The following is a 22,582-nucleotide window of genomic DNA, read 5'->3' on the forward strand; positions in this document are numbered from 1 at the left end:
AAAAATAAATGAAAAAAAAAATTTTGATGTTCAAAAATAGAACATTTACAATATATTATACAACATTGCAGTTATTCCTATTTATTATTTTTTTTTTTTAAATTAAAACGTATAAATGTTTATCATTTATACTTTTTTTTCACGTTCTTAAAAAAATATATTCAATTTGTTCTATATTATTAAACCATTCAACTATATATATATATATAGTGTAATATTTTATTTCTTTAGGAAAGATTATACAATTTTCATTTTTTCTTTTTTTCTTCCTTCCTTCCTTCCTCATTTCCATTTAAAACATATTTGTTTAATTTCTATCGTATTTCATTGTTTTATTTTTCTTGGGCAGTCCTTTTCATATAAGCATTGGCATCTGTTACGTCCTTATTTATATGATAGTCAGAATTATTAAATTTTATAATTCCATACATATTTATAGCACATGGGAAGAAAAAGAAAGAAAATGCTGTATATGGTTTGTATAAATTCCTAAGGTCCTTAAAAAAACTAAATAAGGTGTGACATAAAACTGACATATTTTACCCCCCTAAATTGTTAAAAAAAAAAATATATATATATATATATATATTATTTTATTTTATTTTTTTTTGTGTTAATAAATATCTTATTTAAATATTTTCTAGAAGAAAATATTTAACAATTTTGTTATTATATTCATTTGTAATATTTTATCATATAAAAATTTTATGAAAAGTTAATGTGTATTATTTTTATCACTTATATATATTATATATACATAAAATATAAAATAATATATATTATAAAATAAAAACATTATGGCAGTCACACAATATCAAAAAATAAAATAAAAAATAACATGTATAATATATAATTATAAATATTTTATTTATAAGTGAATGACAGTGCATTTCAAAAGTATAAAAAAAAAAAAAAAAAAAAAAAAAAAAAATTAAAATAATATATAAATATATATATATATATATATATATGTTTATTTCCATTTATATAATATAATTTTTATAAAAATTCGTTGTTTTCATGTAATTACCCACTTAGGGCCATATATTTTACTCATATATGTGCATTTGTTTTATTTAAAAAAAAAAATGAATAATTTATTATGAATCCATTTTTGAAATGCGTATTAAAAATAAATTTTCCCTCATAAGTTTGGAATGTTTACAGGTGAATTTAATAATTCCTTTTTATAAAAAAAAAAGGAAAATAATAGATAATCATTTTTTTATATTTAGAAGGTTTAATTCATCAGATAAAATATATTCACTGGACAAAAACTGTAATAATTTATCATTTCAATATAAAAATGATATAAATCATATTGACGATAAAAATGAATTGAATCATAATTTTATAGGCAAAAAAACAAACTTTTTAAATAAGCAAACAAGTGAAAACAAGAAAAACGTATTACAAAATAAAAATGATAATAAGTACAAGGATTTTCATTCTGGAAGGGGAAATGATGATGACAAGATTAGTAATAATTTTTTTTTTTCTGATGACACACATGAATATAAAAATAATGAAACGAATTATACTTTCAATGATAACACACATGAATATATAAACAGTGAAACTAATGATGCTATCACTGATAACAATTATGAATATACAAATGATGAATACAATGAAGATGTTGATGACGATTTAGATACCTTATTATTAACAAACAACTTAAACTCCAGTTTAATAGGAGAACTTTGGCATGCATCAGCAAATAGTATTTATAAAAATAATAAAAAGTTAGATGTTCATGATGAAAACAAAAATAAAGAACAAATAAATGATATTGCTAAAACATCTACAAATATAATTAAACAAATAGATAATGGTATACAGACAAACATGGATATACCACAAAAACATGATAATCAAAAGTGTAAGGAAAATTTTTCAAATTTATTTGTCAATGAAATATATGAAAAAGAAGAAAAAGAGACTCAAAAAATGAAAGAATATTTAGAACAACACGAAGAACATTTTTCAATGTTTAGAAATTCAATTTTATGTAAATTAAGAATAGCTGAAGAATTATCTCGAAATGGTAATCACTCCAGTAAAGAAAATATAAATACATACAATAAAAACAAAGAAGAACATTATAAAAACTTAATAGATTCTATAAATAATACAAATAATCCAAACATGAACTTAAATAATAATCATTATCATAATAATAATAAAAAAAAAAAAAAAAGAAATTATTTTTATCCAATGAATAATAATATCAATTATGATCATGTAGAAACTATCCGAATTTTAGATATTGATAATATTCCATGTAATATATTAAATAATTTATTTGCATATAATATTGTAAAAAATTGTAGTGCAGAATTATGTTTAAAAATAATAAGTAGATTAGGTATGTATAGAGATAAATATTCACAAATATCTTATGAAAATATGATTAATTATTTAGGTCAAGTATTAAATTGTTCAAAAAATGCAGAAATTATTGCACTCTTTTCTAGATGTTATGAAACTATAAGTATTCCATTCTTAGTTAATTATGTTAGAAAATATGGTACATTCTCAAGAGCTTTTATAGTTAATATGTATGATAAATATTCTAAAAAGAGATTATTTGATTTTGTAAGATATGAAAATAATATGGGCATACGAAAACTACCAAATATATTAACACATCCTTATCATTTATCATCATATACAAAATTATTAGGGGAATGCTCAGCTAAAAAAGATATGTATGTACAGCTAAAAATATTAGGACATATTCCAGATACTTCTCAAATAACACAAGAAAATAAAAGTCAAGAGGAAATTGATTATTTAATGAATGCCAAAAAAGTATCTAATAAAAAAATTGATAATATCAATAATATAGATCTAATACAAGATGAAACAAAAAAAAAAAAAAAAAAATCTACTAAATTTATTGAAAGACCGAAAATTTATGATATCATTTTATCATCAGAATATACAGGTCTTCCCATTGAACATTTCATGGATCAACAAAAAAAGATAGAACATGACAAAAATAGTAAGAATGTAATGAAAACACTACCAAATAAGGATATAAGAATTGAAGATGATATATTACATAATGATTTTATAATAAATGATGAATTAGATAAGGAAAATAAAAAAAAAATTATAATAAATAATAAACAAAATGGTGATATATTAAATGTTAATAATAATAATAATAAAAAAGAGTCTATACAAAGTACATATAACATGAACAATTTAAACATTAAAGAGAATCAACAAAATGAAGAGAATGTTCATTATAATAATAATGAAAATACAAATTTTATTCTTGATGATGATTGTGATATATATATATATAAACGATTTAACAAATTAAACAATTCATCATTTAAAATGCAAACTACTTTGGTCAAAACAGAAATAAGTGATGAAAATAAACAAAATAATGAAATAGATCTATATATTAATAAAGGACAATATTTTCAAGAAATAGATAAAGATCAAAATAATAAATCCTTATGGAAATTACCTTGGAATAGTATAAAAAAAGATTCCTTTTATTTCAAAGGTAGATTTTTTAAAATATTACCTAATGAAGGATGGTCAGAAATTAAAGAACTATCCAAAAATTATATTAAACCAAAAAGAAGAAGAACACAACATTGTATTAAGAGACAAAGAATTTTACAAAAAAAAATTAAAGTTAATTTGTTTAAAAAAAAAATTTTAGAAAATTATAATAAAATGAAAAAACAAAAAAATGAAATAAAATAAAATAAAATAAAATATAAATAATTAAGTGATCATTTGTATATACATATATATATATCAAATTGTATGTTAATAAATTATTTTATTACAAAATATAAATAAATACATTTAATATATATATATATATATATATATATGTAATTAACTTTTTTTCGTAATTTATTTTTGCATCCGATAATTAAAATTCTTTTTTTAAAAAGGTAGGGTTATATCCTTCATTTCATTTTTATATTGTAATTTAAAGTATATATATGAACAGTAATTAAAACCTAATAATTTTGTATCATTAAATTAAATATATATATATATATATAATTGTCATAACAAATTCTTTTGTTTCTTCAAAATTTACATTTTACGTTTTTCTCTTATTGTATCTTCACTTGGAAATAAAGATGTAGCAGGAGATGTACATGATGTTAATGATAACATTCTTTCAACATATGAATCTCCATAGTCATCTCTAAAAGTTCTGAAACTTAAAGGTTCTAATGGTGTTTTTCTTAAATTGCTTTCCCATCCTTTTATTAAATTCCCTCCATTAACATTACAATTCTTATGATATTCTGATTCTAGTCTTAAAATTTTATCTTCTAAAGCTTTTATAGAACTTTCCAGCTTTTTTTTACATTTCATTATATCACGTTTAACCTTATGTTTCATTTTTATCTAATCTAATATTATATTATGCATATTAATATAATAATAATAATAATTTAATGGAATTAAAAAAAAAAAAAAAAAATTAATTTTTTTTTTATTCATTTAAAAAAAAAAAAGGAAAAAAAAAAAAACCCATAGTTTTTAATCTATAAGGGAAAAAAACATTTTATAGATCCTTTATTATATATGTTATATTATAAATATATTATATATATATATATATATATATATATATATATATATATACATTTTTTTTTTAATTTGTGAATAAATTTTAAATAAATATTATATATAATATTGAAAAAATATATAAATATCTATTTATTTTTTATATTTTATATATATTATATATATATATATTATAATTATAGTAATAATATTATTATATAATATATATATTATTTATATTATTGTAATTTTTTTTTTTTTTTTTTTGGCCTATTGTCTTCGCTATATATATTTATATGCGCTTTAAATTGTTAATTAATTTCGACATAAAATTAGGATTTTTATATAATGAATTTTTTTTTTGTAATAAATTAATAATACATTATAAAATAAAATATAAATTATGAATATAAATAAAATATATTTTTTTTTACAAAGATATTTACTTTTTAAAATTTTATATGAATAATATTTTACGTAATATTTTAATTTATATTGTATAAACAAAAATAATTTTTGAAGTAAAAGATCCTATTAATAATATAAGAGATTTTTATACATAAAAAAAAAAAAAAAAAAAAATCATTATATATTATATGTATATATAATAATTTTTCCATTTTTTCCTTCAGAACATCAAATTTAAAAGAACCTATTATTTAAATATGCAAATTTTTTTAAATACCTTTTGATATATACATATATATAAGAAAGTTATAAAAAAAAAATATATATATATAATTTTAATATTCCTTTTTTGTTATTATGTGTCTATAATGTTACGAATATTATAAAAAGGTTTATAAAAAATAGATAATAATATAAATATACAAAAAAAAAGAAATAAATATATATGAATTTTTTTTTTTTTTTTTTTTTTTTTGTTGTTGTTGTTCTTTCTATATTGGCAAACCGTACATAACTCCTGCAGAACCTGTACCATAGGGTAAGCGACAATATTGCTTAGCTTCTGTTAATGATTCTGTTATAGTTAACCACATATATTTCTTATTTTGATTAATATAATAAAGGTTTTTATTTACAAATATATTCTTATTATAATAATCTCTAAAATATTTATAAAAAAATTTATTTTTTATTAAAAATTTATATATATTCATAGGTACAGTAATAAAATGATCACCAATATCGATATTTAATTTTAATAAATTTATATCGTTATTTACTAATTTTTCAATATTTTGTATATTTTGTATATTTTGTACATTTTTCATATTTTGTATATTTTGTATATTTTTTAAAAATAATTCTAAAAAGAAACGAAAGCTTAAATTCAAAGATGGTAATTTTTCATTATATATAAATTTTGATTGAAATAAAGAAGATGAATTAGGTTGTGTCCATTTCCATAAAAAATTTTGTGTAAATCCATCTACTTCTCCGTCAGTTACATTCCACAAATTTCCAAAAACAAATAAAGATCCTCCTACTATATAATCATAAACAGTACCCCATGCATCTAAATCAAAACCATAAGATGAAAGAAGACCAGAACTACAACCTATTAAAAATGTACAGCAATTTAATCCTTTGCTAAGTGGACTTATATATATTTTTGAATTATTATCAGTAGTGTTACTATCAATATTATGATTACCACTATTATTATTATTATTATTATTATCATCACTACTATTATCATTATTTTTTATGTTGTTCTTTAATTTTGTATTTTCCAAATGAGCTAATATATTATTAATGGCGCCTATATTTTTTCTTTTCATATCTTTTTTTATAGCAGTACGTGTATTCTTTTCATTTTTTGTTAAAGCAAATGTTGAAGAGTTTCTCTTCCTTTGATTTATATTTTGTATTGAATTAGTACTGTTTTCTAGTTGTTGGTTTTTTTTAGTATTATATTTATTAGTATATAAATTTATTATTTCCTTTAGTTTAGGATACTTTTTCAAATTTATAATTTTCTTTTCAACAATATAATCAATAATGAATTCAAGACTAGGTAATCCATTTTTAATGTTTTCTTTTCTCATATATTGTTCTGCACCTTGATGTCCACAATATAAAAATAAATCATCATTACATAAATGATCTATTAAAACATTTTCATTTGGTACGTTACCAATATATCCATCCCAATTTTTATATTTATATTTTTCTTTATTTTTATGATATATAAATGGAATAATAGCATCTTCAGTCCTTTTTAAATCACCATTAGGATTAATTAAAAAAAATATTTTACTTTTATAAGGATCAATTATTCTTGAGCTACGAATATAATATGGCACATATTTCATACCATTAACTTCATATGCTTTTGATACATATTCTCTTTCATTTGAATATGTTCTTCTTTTATCTTTCTTTGATGTTTTTAAAAAGGAACTCATACGCTTCATCTTTTTTTCACCAAAATATGCTTCAGATTCACTTATACTATTTTTTCTTTTAGAATAAAGATAATTATTATATTCCTCTTTATTATCAATTGACATTATATTTTGAAAATTTAATGAATTTCTAACATTCATAAATATTTTCTTAAGTTCATCTTCATTTTGTATTAATTCTACAGATGAATCTGATGAATTTGATAAAGAACGTGTTATGGATATATTACTTGAAATAATACTTTTATTATTTTTTATAATTTTTTTTTTCTTATTTCGATCTAATACATATTCTTTTTCACTCATATTATATTCATCCTTTCTTTTTTTTTTTTCTTCTTCTCCTTTATCACTTAAAAATTGTGTATTGTATGAAGTTAAATTGCTTTTATTTTTTGATCGTTCCTTATTTTTATTAATAAAAGGATTTATAAAAGAATATTCAATATTCATACTTTTTCTTGATCTTTTATGATTTTTCTTTTCTTTTGTATTATCACTTTTATTTGAATACATTTCGTTCGTATATTCTTCTTTTGTAACAATTAAATTGTAATTATTATATCCTTTTTTATTATTTAGAAGATTATTATTATTTGTATCATCATCGTCAACGATAACAAATTCCTCTTTTTCCTTTTTTCTTTTTACATATATTGAATTATCAAATGTTTTTTCTTGGTTATTATGAAACGAATTCATTTTAGAGTATAAATTGGAAGTGTTATGATAGCTATTTGGGTCATCCTTCATAATATCGCTCTTCCTCAAAACAATACTATTACTATTATTATTATTTATATCCTTCAAAGTTGTCGTATTATATGTCGCTCTACGCAAGGTATTTTTTTTATCACTCACATTTTCAGATGTATTGATCTCCCATTTTTTATTATATTCATACTTTATATATTTTTTCATTTCCATATCTACATTATTATTAAAATCATCATCATTATTATTATTATTATTATCATCATCATCATTATTACCATCCTCATCGTTATTATTATAATCATCTTCATCATCATTATTATTATCATCCTCGTCATGCATATTAGTGTAAATATTTTTTTTACCTATACTTTTATCATGATTTATCTTATTTATCAACCTTTTATATAAATAAGTAGTTACCATTTTACTCACACCCCTTACAATATATGAATCCTTTAAAGGTTCCAAGTTTTCTAAAGATATTCTACTCAAATTACTATGTAAATATAAAATAACAGGATTTTTCCTTATATTATTATTTTCTATATTTCTTGTATATATATATTTATCTTTATTTGTTTTATCTATTGTAAGTTTACAAAATAAGACATCCTTAATAAAAGAATGTGTGATAATATTAAAAAAGTCAAAAATATTCATTGGGTCTATATCTGCATTCTCAAAAACATCTATTAATATATGATATAAATACATTCTTAATTTAATAAATGAGCATCTAAATAAACCTTTAACACATTTTTTTCTTAAATCTAAAAATTTCAAAAAATTTTTCTCTGGTAAGTCTTCATATCTTTGTTTCATATCATAATCAAAGAAAATACCAGATATTGTATTTCTTTTATTTTTTTTTTTGGTATTCACTAATTTATAATTTTCATTTATTTCGCATTCAGAATTGTTTGTATTTTTCAAAGGGTTCAAATATTCATAAACATTATTATTATTGAAATTATCAGTTTTTTTTTTCATATTCATTTTTGTATTACTTGTTATAATACTAGGTGAATTATTTTTTTTATTTTTTTTTTTCTTTTCTTCAAATTTGTCATAATTTTCTATATTATATGAATTAATACAACTTATTGCAGTATTAATATTTGTATATTTTGAATTATTAGTATTATTCTTTACTACGTCGTTCTTCATATTAGGATTCAGGTTAGGGTTCAGATATATATTTTTTTCCCCATATTCTTCTATGGAATATATATTTTGTTCACAGTAGGTATGTCGTCTTCCTCTAATTTTTCCTTTTTTTGTATCCGCTGGTTCTTTTTCATTTTTCTTTTCAATTATTTTTTTAAAAATAAGAATATCTTCAATATCTTTATTGGAACATGGTAAATAGGATGTGCTTGTTTTGTTGATATTTAAAGAATTAGGGTTATTCTTAATAATAATATTATCTTTGTTGTTAATATTATGTTCATTAATAAAGTTTTCATAATATGAAATATTATTTTGATCAATAATATAATCATAATGATGGATATGATTTTCAGAGTTGATATCATTAGAAAAATTACTATTTTTCTGTTTCATATTATGATTATAGTTATAATTATAATTATAATAATTCGCTTCATTTTTATTTTCATTTTGTATATTTATTTCATCCTTACAAAAATAATCCTTTGACATATTTTTATCATCTCTCCTTTTTTTCAGATTACACATTTTTTGAAAATATTTTTTTTTTACATTGATAATTTCAAGATTACAATTTTTTAGTGTTATAGAAAATATGGTTAGATTTATAAGGACATTTATATAATCAATTCCACTCCAATATTTTAGTGGAAGAATAAATTGATTCCATTTTTTTAACCATCTTATGATTCTAAAAATTTGATGAAAATAAAAAATATAAATAAAAATATCAAAATTAGCTTTTAAGTAATATAATTGATTATTCAAAGGTGATATGGTGTTATGTACATAATTTTCTTCGTCATTTTTTGATTGATTCAATATGGAAAGATTATTTTTTTTTTCATCTTCAAATGTATCACAAAAATAATTATTTTCATTATTATTTTTATTATGATCTTCTAATGTATAATTTTTCATCGATTTATCATCCATAATGTTCCATTTTGTTATTATATTAATTAAAGGAATTGATATTAATTTATGTATAGAACAACCTAAACTATTTGATATATCTAGATTCAAGATTTTCAAATGCTGCTCTAATAGATACCTATTTTTCCACCATTGATCTATACATTTTCTTAAATTAATTTCATTTCTATCTACATATTTTGATTCACTTAATATTTCACACATAACCTTAATCATATGTTGATATTGCTTTAAAAATTTTTCTAACTTTCTTATATAATTCCATTTGTTTTTATATGTATACCTTTCAATATTTAAATGGACCTTCTCCACATGAAAATATTCAACCCTTTTCCTATTTAAGCATTCATTTGCTCTTTTATTCAATAAAATAAAAAGATGGAATACATCCACATTTTTTATTATATTATTCGAATTGTGTACATGTATTTTTTCCTTCAAATCTATTTCCTTATCAATATTGATAATGTCATATATATTGAAATTATAAAAAAAATTCTCTTTTTCATAATGATTTAATTGTGATCTACACAAAGATTTTTCATCACTTTCTAAAATGTCACAATTTTCAGTACATGCAATATAATCTCCATTTTTTATTTCGTTTATATGAAGATGATTATTTAATAAATTATTATTACAAGGTGAGTTTTTTTCATCTGTATAACCTTGTTTATTCATTTTTATATCCTTCGTGTGATAATTCAAGGTATCGTTTATCCATTCTCTTATATTACTTTTAATAACATAAGTATCAAACAATGAACCAAGTTGTTTTTCCACCATATCGTTATTATTTAGAATGTTAAAAAAGTTATAATAAGATTTGAGTTTATTGCAATTACCATCACAATAATTCATGCCACAACAACAACAACAACTACTATTATTATAATTATTATTATTGTTATTATTATTATATATGTTTTGGTGGTAATTATTTATAATGAACGATAATTCGTTTATATCCTTTTCTATGTCCATCTTATAAAAATCATTTGAAAATATCCTATTAATGATTTCATTTTCATGATATATTTTAAACATTTGAGCTAATATTAATAGAAAATTTTTATAACATCTTGATATATATAAACTATTTTTATCTTGACTCACCGAAATAATTGCATAATCCCAATAAATACATAAATTACTTAGATTCACTTCTTTAACATTCATATATTTATATATAATATCTGAATTTATATTTGTGCATACGTTCTTTCTAAAATATTCTCTTTCGTTTATTTCTAAATCTATATTATGTTTAATAGTATACAATATTAATTCGTCAGTATATAAATACAGTAATGATATCATCTTTCTAAAATAGCATTTTAATAAGTTAAAAAATATATTCTGTTCATCATTATAAAAATTATTACAATTATTATTATTATTATTATTATTATTATTATTATTATTATTATTATTGTTAATTTTTTCTTCTTGGTCTTTTTTTTTTTCTTTATCACTCATTCCATTTTTTTTTTTTTGCTCCATATTATACACATCATTCTGATCAGTAGCGTAAGATTTTATTATATCCAAAATAATCAAATTATTTTTTATATTTTCTATAAAAAAAAATATAAAATCTAAATAAAATTGAGCTATTATCCTCATTTCATATACTAACGATTTCATGTGAGTGTTGTATAATAATAATGAAGTATATATTAAGATAATTTGAAAATAATAAATATTTTCATAATTTTGTTTTAAAAGTATATTTTTTAATATTTCATACATCCTTTTTAACATTTCGTCTTTGATATATACATTTTCTCTACCTCGTTTTATATTTATTATAAATTGATAACATGTACTAAGCACTTCAAAATAACTACAATCTTTATCTGGAAATAAAAATATTTCTATTAAATATAAGAATAATATATCTGTATTGGGCCGACAAAAATTTTCACAATTAAAATTATTATCTCCACTATTAGAAGAATTAACACTTCCATTAATATTAATATTATTATTATTATTGTGTGTATCGTATTGATGAGGATTTTTTTGCGTTTTATTAATACCAGCTTTTTGAACCACCATTTTTATTTTATTATAATCAGACTGATTATTTTGTATATGCCCAAATTTTTTTCTATTCAATAAAAGGTCTATATATTTTTTACATTTATTTCCTGGGAAATAATTGGAACATATTTCATGTAATATATCCTTTGGTATTTTAAAATTATATAAAAGTCTTACATATAATAAAAAAAATATATTAGAACAACAATCATTTGCAGATGAATTTAAAGATTGTTGTTTTTTAATGATATATATACAGTCATCACAAAAAATATTTTTTATTTTTAAAAATACTAGGTTTATATAATAATACAATATTTTAATAAAATATGAATTCATCTTTTTGCAATTATAAACAAATAATCTATTATTAATATAATTATATATATATTTTAAATTCTTTTCAAAATCGTAATTTAAATGTAAATAATTTAATACTGAAATATCCATAAGCTTAAAATCACTTGAATTTAATTCTATATCATTTTCATTAAAATAATATATATCATTAAATAGGTTATATATATTGAACTTATTCCTTTCATCATAATATGGATTATCAAAATGTGTAGAGTTCTTTTCCTTTTCTTTCTCATATGTAATGTCACCATTACAATTATTAGTATCATGCATATTATTATTATTATTATTATGATGTGTATTATTTATGTATGTCTCATCATCTTCTTTTATATAATCTTTATGTCTATTATTCATCTTTTCATTTATATTAATCTTACTTATATCTTCCAGTATCATATTTTTTAAAATTGTTGTTACACTTTCTTCATCATTTATAGATACATTATATATGTCTGTATCCATATTATGTCCAAGAAATAAATTTTCAATAAAAAACAGAAAACATATATTTTCATTCTTTCTAACTTTATTACATTCATTATAGCACTGTAAGAAATTTTTGCCAAATTTATTAATATCATCCAAATTATTATTATATAATTCATCAATCTTTATATTATTCTTATTATTATTATCATCATTATTTAATTCATAATTTAAAGGTGGTGATATAATATTATTTATTTCTTTTTTATTATGATCTTCTAATACATTTTTCTTATCTATTGTATTATATAATATATTTGTTGTCTTTTTATTATCATCATTAATATTTTTATCTTCTCCTTCCAGGTGATTAATTTTTTGTAAATTGTCTAGGAACTCATTTGTTGTTTGCAATTTTCTATTGTTCATAACATAATTATAATAATGCTTTTGTTTTTTTTTTAAAATAATCAATGAATAAATATAAAGAATTTCTTTTCTATATTTAGGAGTTAATATATTCATATTTTGTTTATTTGATATTAAATAATTTAAATATAGAAAAAATTCATTCAATACTTTTTTATATTCATATATATATTTATTTGTTATATATGTATTAAGTGGTGTCTTATCATAATTAATATCTGTAAAATCATTTTGTTCATACATTTTAACATCTTTATTATATACATCATATTTATTTATTTGTTCTAAATTCTTTTTTTCATACATATTAAATTCATTATTTAAATTTTCAAAAAATAATTCTTCTTGTGTTAATATTTCAATTCTTTCCTTTCCACTTGTTAATATAATATTTATTAAATAAATATACATATGAACCATTTCTGGTAGATATAAAATACTAGATATATATATAATAAATTCTTTTAAAAAGAAATAGCTCGAAAAAAAATTATTTAATTTAAAGAATATTTTGTATATATTCTTAATATATATATTAAAAAATTTGGTTATAGAAAAAAAATCTGTTCTTAAAAAAATATTACAATATAGATTTTCTGTATTCATTAAAATTAACTTATTTCTTACTTTTATATCATCAATAGAATCATTTTTTGATACATATGATAATCCTTCAATATCAAAATCATATGAACGTTGTTCAAATTTTAAACAGAAAAAATTAGATGATATATTAAAAGTACAAAAATTTTTCATCATATTAATTTTCTTATCTTCTAATTCGTATATAATATATCCATGAAAAAATAAAAATAATCCTATATATTGATCTTTATTATTTTCATATAAATATTTTACAATGTTAAAATATAATTCTAGATTATTTCGAAAAATAAAATTACAATCATTTTTATATCTATTTTCTATATTTCTTATCATAGTCATACAATCTTTAAAAATATCTCCCCTAATATCAAATAATAAATATTCAAACTTTGAATAAAACTTAGAATGAAATAATGAAATATGTGAATCTGCATTTGAATTATTGCTTGGATCATTATTATCTTTTATATCATTCAATGAAATGTTTACTGGAAGAATATTAGGCAACCACATTTTACCCACAGAATCTTTATTTATATTATTATTATTATTATTATTATTGTTTATTATTTCATAATTCTTCATACTCTTACTTATATTTTTTTCTTTTCTTTTTATGTATATCTCCTTTTCTTTTATAATAGAAAGAATTCTCAGATTAATTATTTTTAAATTGAAATTATCAAAAAAGAAAGTAGACATATACAATTTTTCTTTACAATAAGTTTTACAAAATTTTTTAATATATTGATAAAATTCGATATAATAATTATATATAATATTAGCACAATTAAAGAAAATAATATTATATTCTTTTTTACATAATTTTTCTAGACATATATATATAGAATAAAAAAGAGATATACATATTATTAAGTTCTGCATATAATTATGTAAATTAATATATATTTCTTTAACATTCATATTATTTACATTGCATGTTATTTTATTATATATTATATTTAAAATATGTATTATTCTATTTTTCTTAATATTATATATATTTGTCTTTTCCTTTTTACATTTATTTTTACATATATTTTTGCATTTACTTTTACATTTACTTTTACTTTTACTTTTTTTATTATTATTGTCATTTTTTTGGTTAATGTCATTAACAGACATATTATCCTTTTCATATTCATAAAATACTCTTTCATTCATATTATTATTTTCTAATATTTTTTCCTCTTGATATACTATCTTTTTAAGTTCATCACATTTATGAGACCCCTTGATTATATTTTTTGATTCCTTATCTTTCTCTTCATTCATTACATGATTATAATAATAATAACCATATTCAACGTTATTACTATTAGTGTGTGAATTATCTTCCGTATTAATATTAATGTTAATATTTATATGTGTATTTCTCTTTTTTTTAATGTGTGTAATTTTACTTATTACATTTTCATTATCAATAAAATCTAATGAAGTGTGCTCATTATATACATGCTTCTCATTAAATATATATAAACAAAAAAACTTAGAAGTACACATAATACACAATAATAATATATGCACACATTCTTTATACATTTTATAGAAAAATAAAATATTATATATTTCGCTCAAATATGTTATAAAATTTAAATCAATATTTATCTCAATGTTATTATGAACTGATATATTCTCAAATATATTTCCATAATATATATCATATATATTATTTAAAATTTCGAATATAAGATAAATATTATTCTTAAGTTCATATTCTGTATATATTTTATATTTACAATGTTGTAAATATATAAAATTCTTTTCTTCACTTTTATTTTCTTCACTTTTATTTTCTTCACTTTTATTTTCTTCACTTTTATTTTCTTCACTTTTATTTTCTTCACTTTTATTTTCTTCACTTTTATTTTCTTCACTTTTATTTTCTTTACTTTTATTTTCTTTAGTTATAATATCATGTTTTGAAGTGTACATATTTTCATTTAATGATTGATATGCATTATCTATATGTAAAAAAAAATTATTATTAAAAACATGATATTTTGTTTGAAATAAATAAAGAATAAAATAAAAGGATAAATTATCTTCTTCTATATTATATTCATTAAAATAAAAACATAATATAATAAAATAGGTTGATATGATATAATTCATTATATATTTTTTAATCTTATTATATTTTTTATTTAGATTCATTAAATACTTATTATTAATAACTTGAGAACTAATAAATGGATTTGTCTTTGTATTATTTTCATAAATTTGTATATTTCCCTTTTTTCTAATATTCAGTGGATGAAATAAATTTAAATTAAAATTATATATATTACATGAAAAATAGGAATTACATTCATCAAAAGATTTATAAAAAAAATCATTACATATATCATTATTTTTCATTATATTTTCATCATTACATACATATGAATCATTTTCATTTTTCACACTATCATCATTATATGTAGTAAACAAATGAGACGTATCATAAAACATTAATTTTATATAACGTGGATTCATTTTTTCTTTTAATCTTTGATTTAATGTTAAGATGTCAAAAATGTGATAGCATTTATTATGCTTATTATATATGTTATTTTTTGAAGAAAAGGTATTAAAATTATTCTCTAATGTGTCATCATTAAAATTATTTTTCGATGTGTAATCATTACTATGACCCTTCATAGACAAACCATTGACATCATGTTGAACAGAATCGTTCATATATTTTTGTTTATCCTTTTTATTAATATTTTTTAAACCATCAAGATGATTTTTATTATTCCAAACGAACATATGATAATACAACTTATATAAATGATAGGCATTATTAAGATAAGAAAATCTTTTTAATATTTCAATGTTATTATAAATATAATTATATAACATTTCTACTTTTATTATATAATAACAATTTTTTAACATGTTTTTATATATTAGACCAATATTTATTTCTTCAATTTTGTCTATTATGAATTCTAAAATTATATAATCTTTCTTACTAGCATATGATGAACATTCATCTAAAATAAAGCTATTTTCAGAAATACTAGAAACAGACATATCAGTGTCATATTTATTATAATCACTTGATTTGTAATCAAAGGGAATAATATAATTTGTATCAGATTGGTTTGTTTCATAATAATCAGACGTATTACATATGTTCATATTATTATTTTTATAAATATTATTATTATTATTATTATTTATGGCTTCACTTTTTAAATATTCATTTTCATCATTTTTAACACCTGAAGCATCAAAAATGTTCCTATTACTTCTAAATAATTTCATATATTCCTTTATTTTACATTCCTTATTAATTAGATCATATTTATGAAAACACATATTTTGAAAGAAAAGAAAAATACAACAAATTCGACAGAAAATGAAATTCATTTGTATATAAGTAACTAACAATTCTTCAATATCAATAATAATAATTTTTTTTTTTTTTTTTTGATAATGATGATATGTTATTCTTTCCTTCTCATTCATTTTTTCAATAGAACCATTAAATTTATATGGAATATATATATCATTCTTTAACATTTTATAATCATTAATTTTTGTCAAAGCAATTTTTAATTTCTTTACAGCATACATATTAGTATTATCATCATTATATATATTATGATATATAAAATCAAAGAGATTAAAAAATTCTACATGATTTGAACAATGAACTATATTTAAGATATCAATACAAACTTTGTTAAAAAATAAATATATAAATCGAAAATAAAATACAAAATGTATGTGTGTATATTTACAAATATATTCATAAAATATAAGAAATAGTAATATATTAATGTGTATACTTAATAATTCGTCAATAAGAATCATATTCTCCTTTTTCTTTTCATCCAAGAGAATATTATTATTGAAATGATCACAATTATCATAATACTTATACTTTTCATTATCATAAAAATGCTCAGAATTCACATTTTTTTTAAAATAAAAAAAATATTTCCATTTCAAACTATTAAAAAATACATCATACATTTCATTATAATTTAATTTCAATGAATCTATATTACTACATTTTTCCTTATAATATGATAACATTTTTTTAATTTTTTTGTTTAAATAAAAGATTTTTGATTTAAAATATAAATTACATATATGTCGAATAATCCCACAACTTTGTATATTATTCTTATTACTTTTTATATGTATTTGGTGATAATAATTATAAATAAAAGAAATACATGACCTTAAATATTCTTTAGTATTATAATCACACTTATTTATAATATTCTTAAATACAGTTTCTACAATAAAAATCACTTTCTTATATTTCTTCTTTCCATAATAATAATATACTTCTAAATCTATAATAATAAATAATAAATCTATATGAGGAATATAATAATTTTTTAAATACGTATTTCTCATTTTATTCCTCTTACTATTACTATTATTATTATCATCATCATTATTTACATCATCTCTCTTTACTTTTATATTTTCATTTGATAACATATCCTTATTGTTATCATAATTATTTTTTGGAGTTTCATTCTCATTTTTATCATAAAAATCACAATTTACTTTGTTATCATTATTCATATTATTCATAAAGGAACTCTCATCATATGTTAATGTATTTCTTTTTTTTTTCTCTCTTATATTACCATTGCCTGTAAATGAATCATTTTCAATTTTATTATAAGATACATAATCAACCATAGTTTTCCTTTTGTTTTTTTTTTCTTTCTCATTTTGGCTAGTTAGAAATATAGGAACAAGTCCTCCAATACTTATTCTCTTTTTCTTATTAACACTTAACATATTATAATTACTGTATTCATTGAATTCCTCATTAGTTTGGTTATATTTAATGATATTATTAGTACTATCATTTTTTGAGTTTTCCTCATTATATTCTTCCTCTCTATTATTCTGAATAAATTTTAATGGACTAACTGAATTAATAAATAAACTATCTTGATTAAATTTATCATCTTCTTTTTTCTCCATATCAAGACAACCATAATAGTAAGTATTATTATTATGATGATTTTTATTTGGAGTTCTATTATTAAAATGGGTATTTATATTAGTATCATATTCATTACTCAGAAGAAATTCATAAAAATCATACATTTTAAAGTTTGTATGAATATCTATAGGATTGAATGGTAAACTTATAAATTTTGTATATATAAATTTTAAAATATTCAAAAGAAATAAAAAACCCTTATCAGTTTTTATAAATTTTAAAACTTTAATTGTTGTATTATAAAAAAGTTCAAAAAAACTATATCTCATTTTATTTAGAATTTCTAATGGTATTTCTAGATACAGTTCCCATATGAATAAAACGTTTATCATAATTAAAAAACAATTTGAATATAATGTTTCAACAAATGTGGTATTATCTGAAATAAAGAAAGTACTATATTGACATTCATAATAATCATTTGAATGGTTATCATTTTTATATTTATCATTAGGATGATATATATTATCTTTGTTATTATTTGAATTCTCATGTCTATCTTTTTTATTTCTTAAAATGTCATATATATCATCAAGACATATATTGTTATATAATGAAGATTCCTTGATCGCCCCATTACTCCTACTACTGTTATTATTATCACAACTAGGATTATTACTAATATTAATATTATTATTATTACTAATATTATTATTATTTTTAATATGAACGGTTGATCTCCTTTTATTTTGAGTTATTATATTAAATTGTAAGACGTGTTTATGCTCATTTAAGTTCTTTACATTCTGATTTAATATAAAACAAACATATTTATCATATATATTATAAGCATACTCAACTAAATTAGATTCGCTTATCTCTTTTAAAATATAATCATAATTTAATTTCACACACATATAAGAAGATAAACTTATATTTAATAAGCAACATTTTAAAAAATTAATAAGTATATTTTTACATACATATATATTAAAATTGGGTTCTAAATTTTTATTCTTTTCAAAATGATTAAATATATTATCTGATATTTGTATACATCTCTTCACACACAATACTATGGTATGGCATACATTTTTAAAATCGACATTTATATTTTTCATTATATTTTTATTTATATAAAACCTGGAATTTTCAAATATTGGCATATCATCTCTTTTATTTTCATTCTTATCATCATAATGATTATAAAAATGAATATTATCATAATTGCTATCATTGCAGGACATATCATCATTATAAAAATTGTTATTATAAGACTGTTTATAACTATTATAACTATTATTATTATTACTATTATTACCATTAATATTATTTATATTATTTATATTGTTATTTTCTTTGTTTTTTGTCTTGTCCTTTTCATCGAGAATTTCATCAGATGATGAAACTCCAATACAATAATTGTCATAACTATCATTGCACATATTTTGCTCTTGTTGTATTTCATTCTTTAAAAAAATATATTTTAAAGGAGAATGATAAGGTTTCATAAGGTTTATCAATTTTTTATCTTTATTATAATGTTCATTTTTTTTTTTTAAATTAAAAATATATTTTTTTAAAATAAAATCATCTTCATTTTCTTTATAATTTATATTTAATATATAAGAAAAGAAATTTATAAAATTCTCATGATTTTTATTTATTGTATAAATAAATTTTCTAAAAACGTTTTTATCTTTTTCAGATATTACTTTAATAATATCCATGTTTGAATAAAACATATTCATTTTATTTATTTTTATAATAATACAAATGTAGAAGTTATTAGTAAAATTATTTTTAAGGTTATCACAAGGGTCATGCCCAGCAACATAATATTTACCATCATAATGATTATTATTATTATTATTATTATTATTATTATTATTATTATTATAATTATTAATATTATTATTATTATTATTAATATTAATATTATTAATAGTATGATTTTCTTTCTTTATTTTTTTGGGGGGAATTATACATTCTCTTGTGTAACATTCAACACATTCATCAATTGTTAATACAATATATAAACATTCTTGTATTTTTTGATAAACCTTTTCTTGTGTTATAAAGGAATATTTTAATTTGTCTACACTGACATTATTCTTCTTTGAATTATTTGATTTACTTATTTGAACTTCCTCATTATTCTTACCAAAATATAATTTTTTAAAATATTTATAGATATGTGTAATTATTGAGATTAATACTATACTATTATCAGTATTATATAAAATGAATACTTTTATATCATTATTAGTATTACATATTAATTTAGACAAAAGATGAAATATATAAGAAATAGATTTAAATATTATTTCCTCAGTTAAATGTTTTGAATATAATATATTTGTAATAAATGAAAGACAAAATTTCAATAACTCTTTTAAATATATAGATGATATATATGTAAAATTATATATCTTATTATGTATATAATTATCTATATATGTTCTATTTTCTCTATTTAAATTTAAATTCTTTTCAAAAGAAAAAAAACTAAAAGTATATTTAAATATTTTTAAAACATAATTCACATTTTTTACATCTGAAACAAATTTCTTTTTTAAAGAATCAAAAATAATATTCCATATAATCCTTTTATTTTGTTTATTATTATTTAAAAAAATACATTCATCATTTGTCGTAACAACATTGTTAGAACACCCTTGTATTGAAATACACTTGGTATCTTTATATATATTTTTTGAATTATCATTTTTTTGAACGTCATACACATTATTTATATCTATACTGCTCGAATTTATATTATTTCTATCCATATTATTCATATCCAAACTATTCAAATTTATATTATTATTTCTGTCCATATTATTGTGATCTTGTTCATGGTTAGACAAATCAATGTAATAAATTATTTCAAAAAAATGACAATACATTAAAAAATATTCTAAATAGAATAAACTTAAAAAAAACAAAAATGTATCAAAGTCATCAATTATTATTTTGAAAAAGTTTTTTAAAAAATTTAAGAAAATTTTGTAACTGTTATTAATTGAAAATGGATGACAATTTATGAATATTTCTATATCATTCTTATTTTTATATTTTATAAAAAAAGAATAATAATTTTCTTCCTTTTTTTTTTTTATCACATCATCACTATTATATTTAGTACTATTACATTTATCATTATTATTATATCCATCCTTTCTATCACATATCCACATATAGTTATACAAATTACACTCCTTTATAAAATTATTCATATCTTCTTCCGATAATATTAATTTAGATAGTTTCTTTTCTATATCTTCATTGAGACAATCTATATAATATTCTTTTGTTATTTTTGTAATAAGTCTAACTTGTTCATATATTAATATTTTATTTAACTTTAATATCAAATTCTTTATGTGTGTAGTTGTATCATTTTCTTTAATTTTTTTTATTTCAAAAATAACTTTCTTTTTATCTTTTATATAGAAATATATAAGAATGTTATATATATTAATCAAAAAAGCACTTTTCTTTAAATTTAAATTATATAATAAATCTATAAGTTTAGAATAATAATAAGATATTAATATTAATTTATTACCTTCTGATAAATAAAACCAAAAATAGGTTATATATCTTAAAATAATAAATAAAAAATCTAGATATTTCATATTATTTTTTAAAGATATTTTATTCAATACACATTCAAACATATAAAATAAATACTTATGTATATTTTTATCTTTAAAAGTATTTATTAATTCATTATAATTTAACTTCTCTATATAACTCTCCTTGTAAAATAATTCATAAAATTTTAAATACACCTTCTCATCAGATCCTCCATTCTTATATTCTTCATCTATATTTTGTAATACATCTAACACAATTCTGTCTAACTTATCATATACGTTTAAATTAGAACTTACCATTTTTAAGAAAAATATATAAAACCTTATTGTTTGTTCTTTATTGATATATTCTCTTTTTTTTTTTTTTTTTTTTTTTATTTTTAATTAATGCTTTTGATTAGATTGTGGATCATTCCTTATGGCATATTATGATAGAATGAGGCCAG

At 18.7% G+C, this 22,582-nt stretch overlaps 3 protein-coding genes and 1 non-coding gene across 4 annotated transcripts; 1 reads left to right on the forward strand and 3 right to left on the reverse strand.

Moving 5' to 3' along the window:
• On the reverse strand, positions 1-821 carry PGSY75_0809300 (the record flags this gene model as incomplete). The annotated part of the gene is made up of 1 exon (XR_001974526.1): positions 1-821. It is a non-coding gene (non-coding RNA).
• Positions 822-1,119: 298 nt separating this feature from the next.
• Positions 1,120-3,732, forward strand: PGSY75_0809400 (hypothetical protein; the record flags this gene model as incomplete). The annotated part of the gene is made up of 1 exon (XM_018785223.1): positions 1,120-3,732. One exon carries the CDS (start codon positions 1,120-1,122, stop codon positions 3,730-3,732), a length of 2,613 nt encoding a protein of 870 aa, XP_018642190.1.
• A 345-nt stretch (positions 3,733-4,077) lies between these two features.
• Positions 4,078-4,392, reverse strand: PGSY75_0809500 (putative histone acetyltransferase subunit NuA4; the record flags this gene model as incomplete). The annotated part of the gene is made up of 1 exon (XM_018785224.1): positions 4,078-4,392. One exon carries the CDS (start codon positions 4,390-4,392, stop codon positions 4,078-4,080), a length of 315 nt encoding a protein of 104 aa, XP_018642191.1.
• A 1,067-nt stretch (positions 4,393-5,459) lies between these two features.
• On the reverse strand, positions 5,460-22,436 carry PGSY75_0809600 (putative peptidase family C50; the record flags this gene model as incomplete). The annotated part of the gene is made up of 1 exon (XM_018785225.1): positions 5,460-22,436. The coding sequence occupies one exon, from the start codon at positions 22,434-22,436 to the stop codon at positions 5,460-5,462; it is 16,977 nt and encodes a 5,658-aa protein (XP_018642192.1).
• Positions 22,437-22,582: the final 146 nt, after the last annotated feature.

The sequence above is a fragment of the Plasmodium gaboni genome, chromosome 8 (assembly GCF_001602025.1).
Source record: "Plasmodium gaboni strain SY75 chromosome 8, whole genome shotgun sequence".
Taxonomy (NCBI): Eukaryota; Apicomplexa; class Aconoidasida; order Haemosporida; family Plasmodiidae; genus Plasmodium; species Plasmodium gaboni.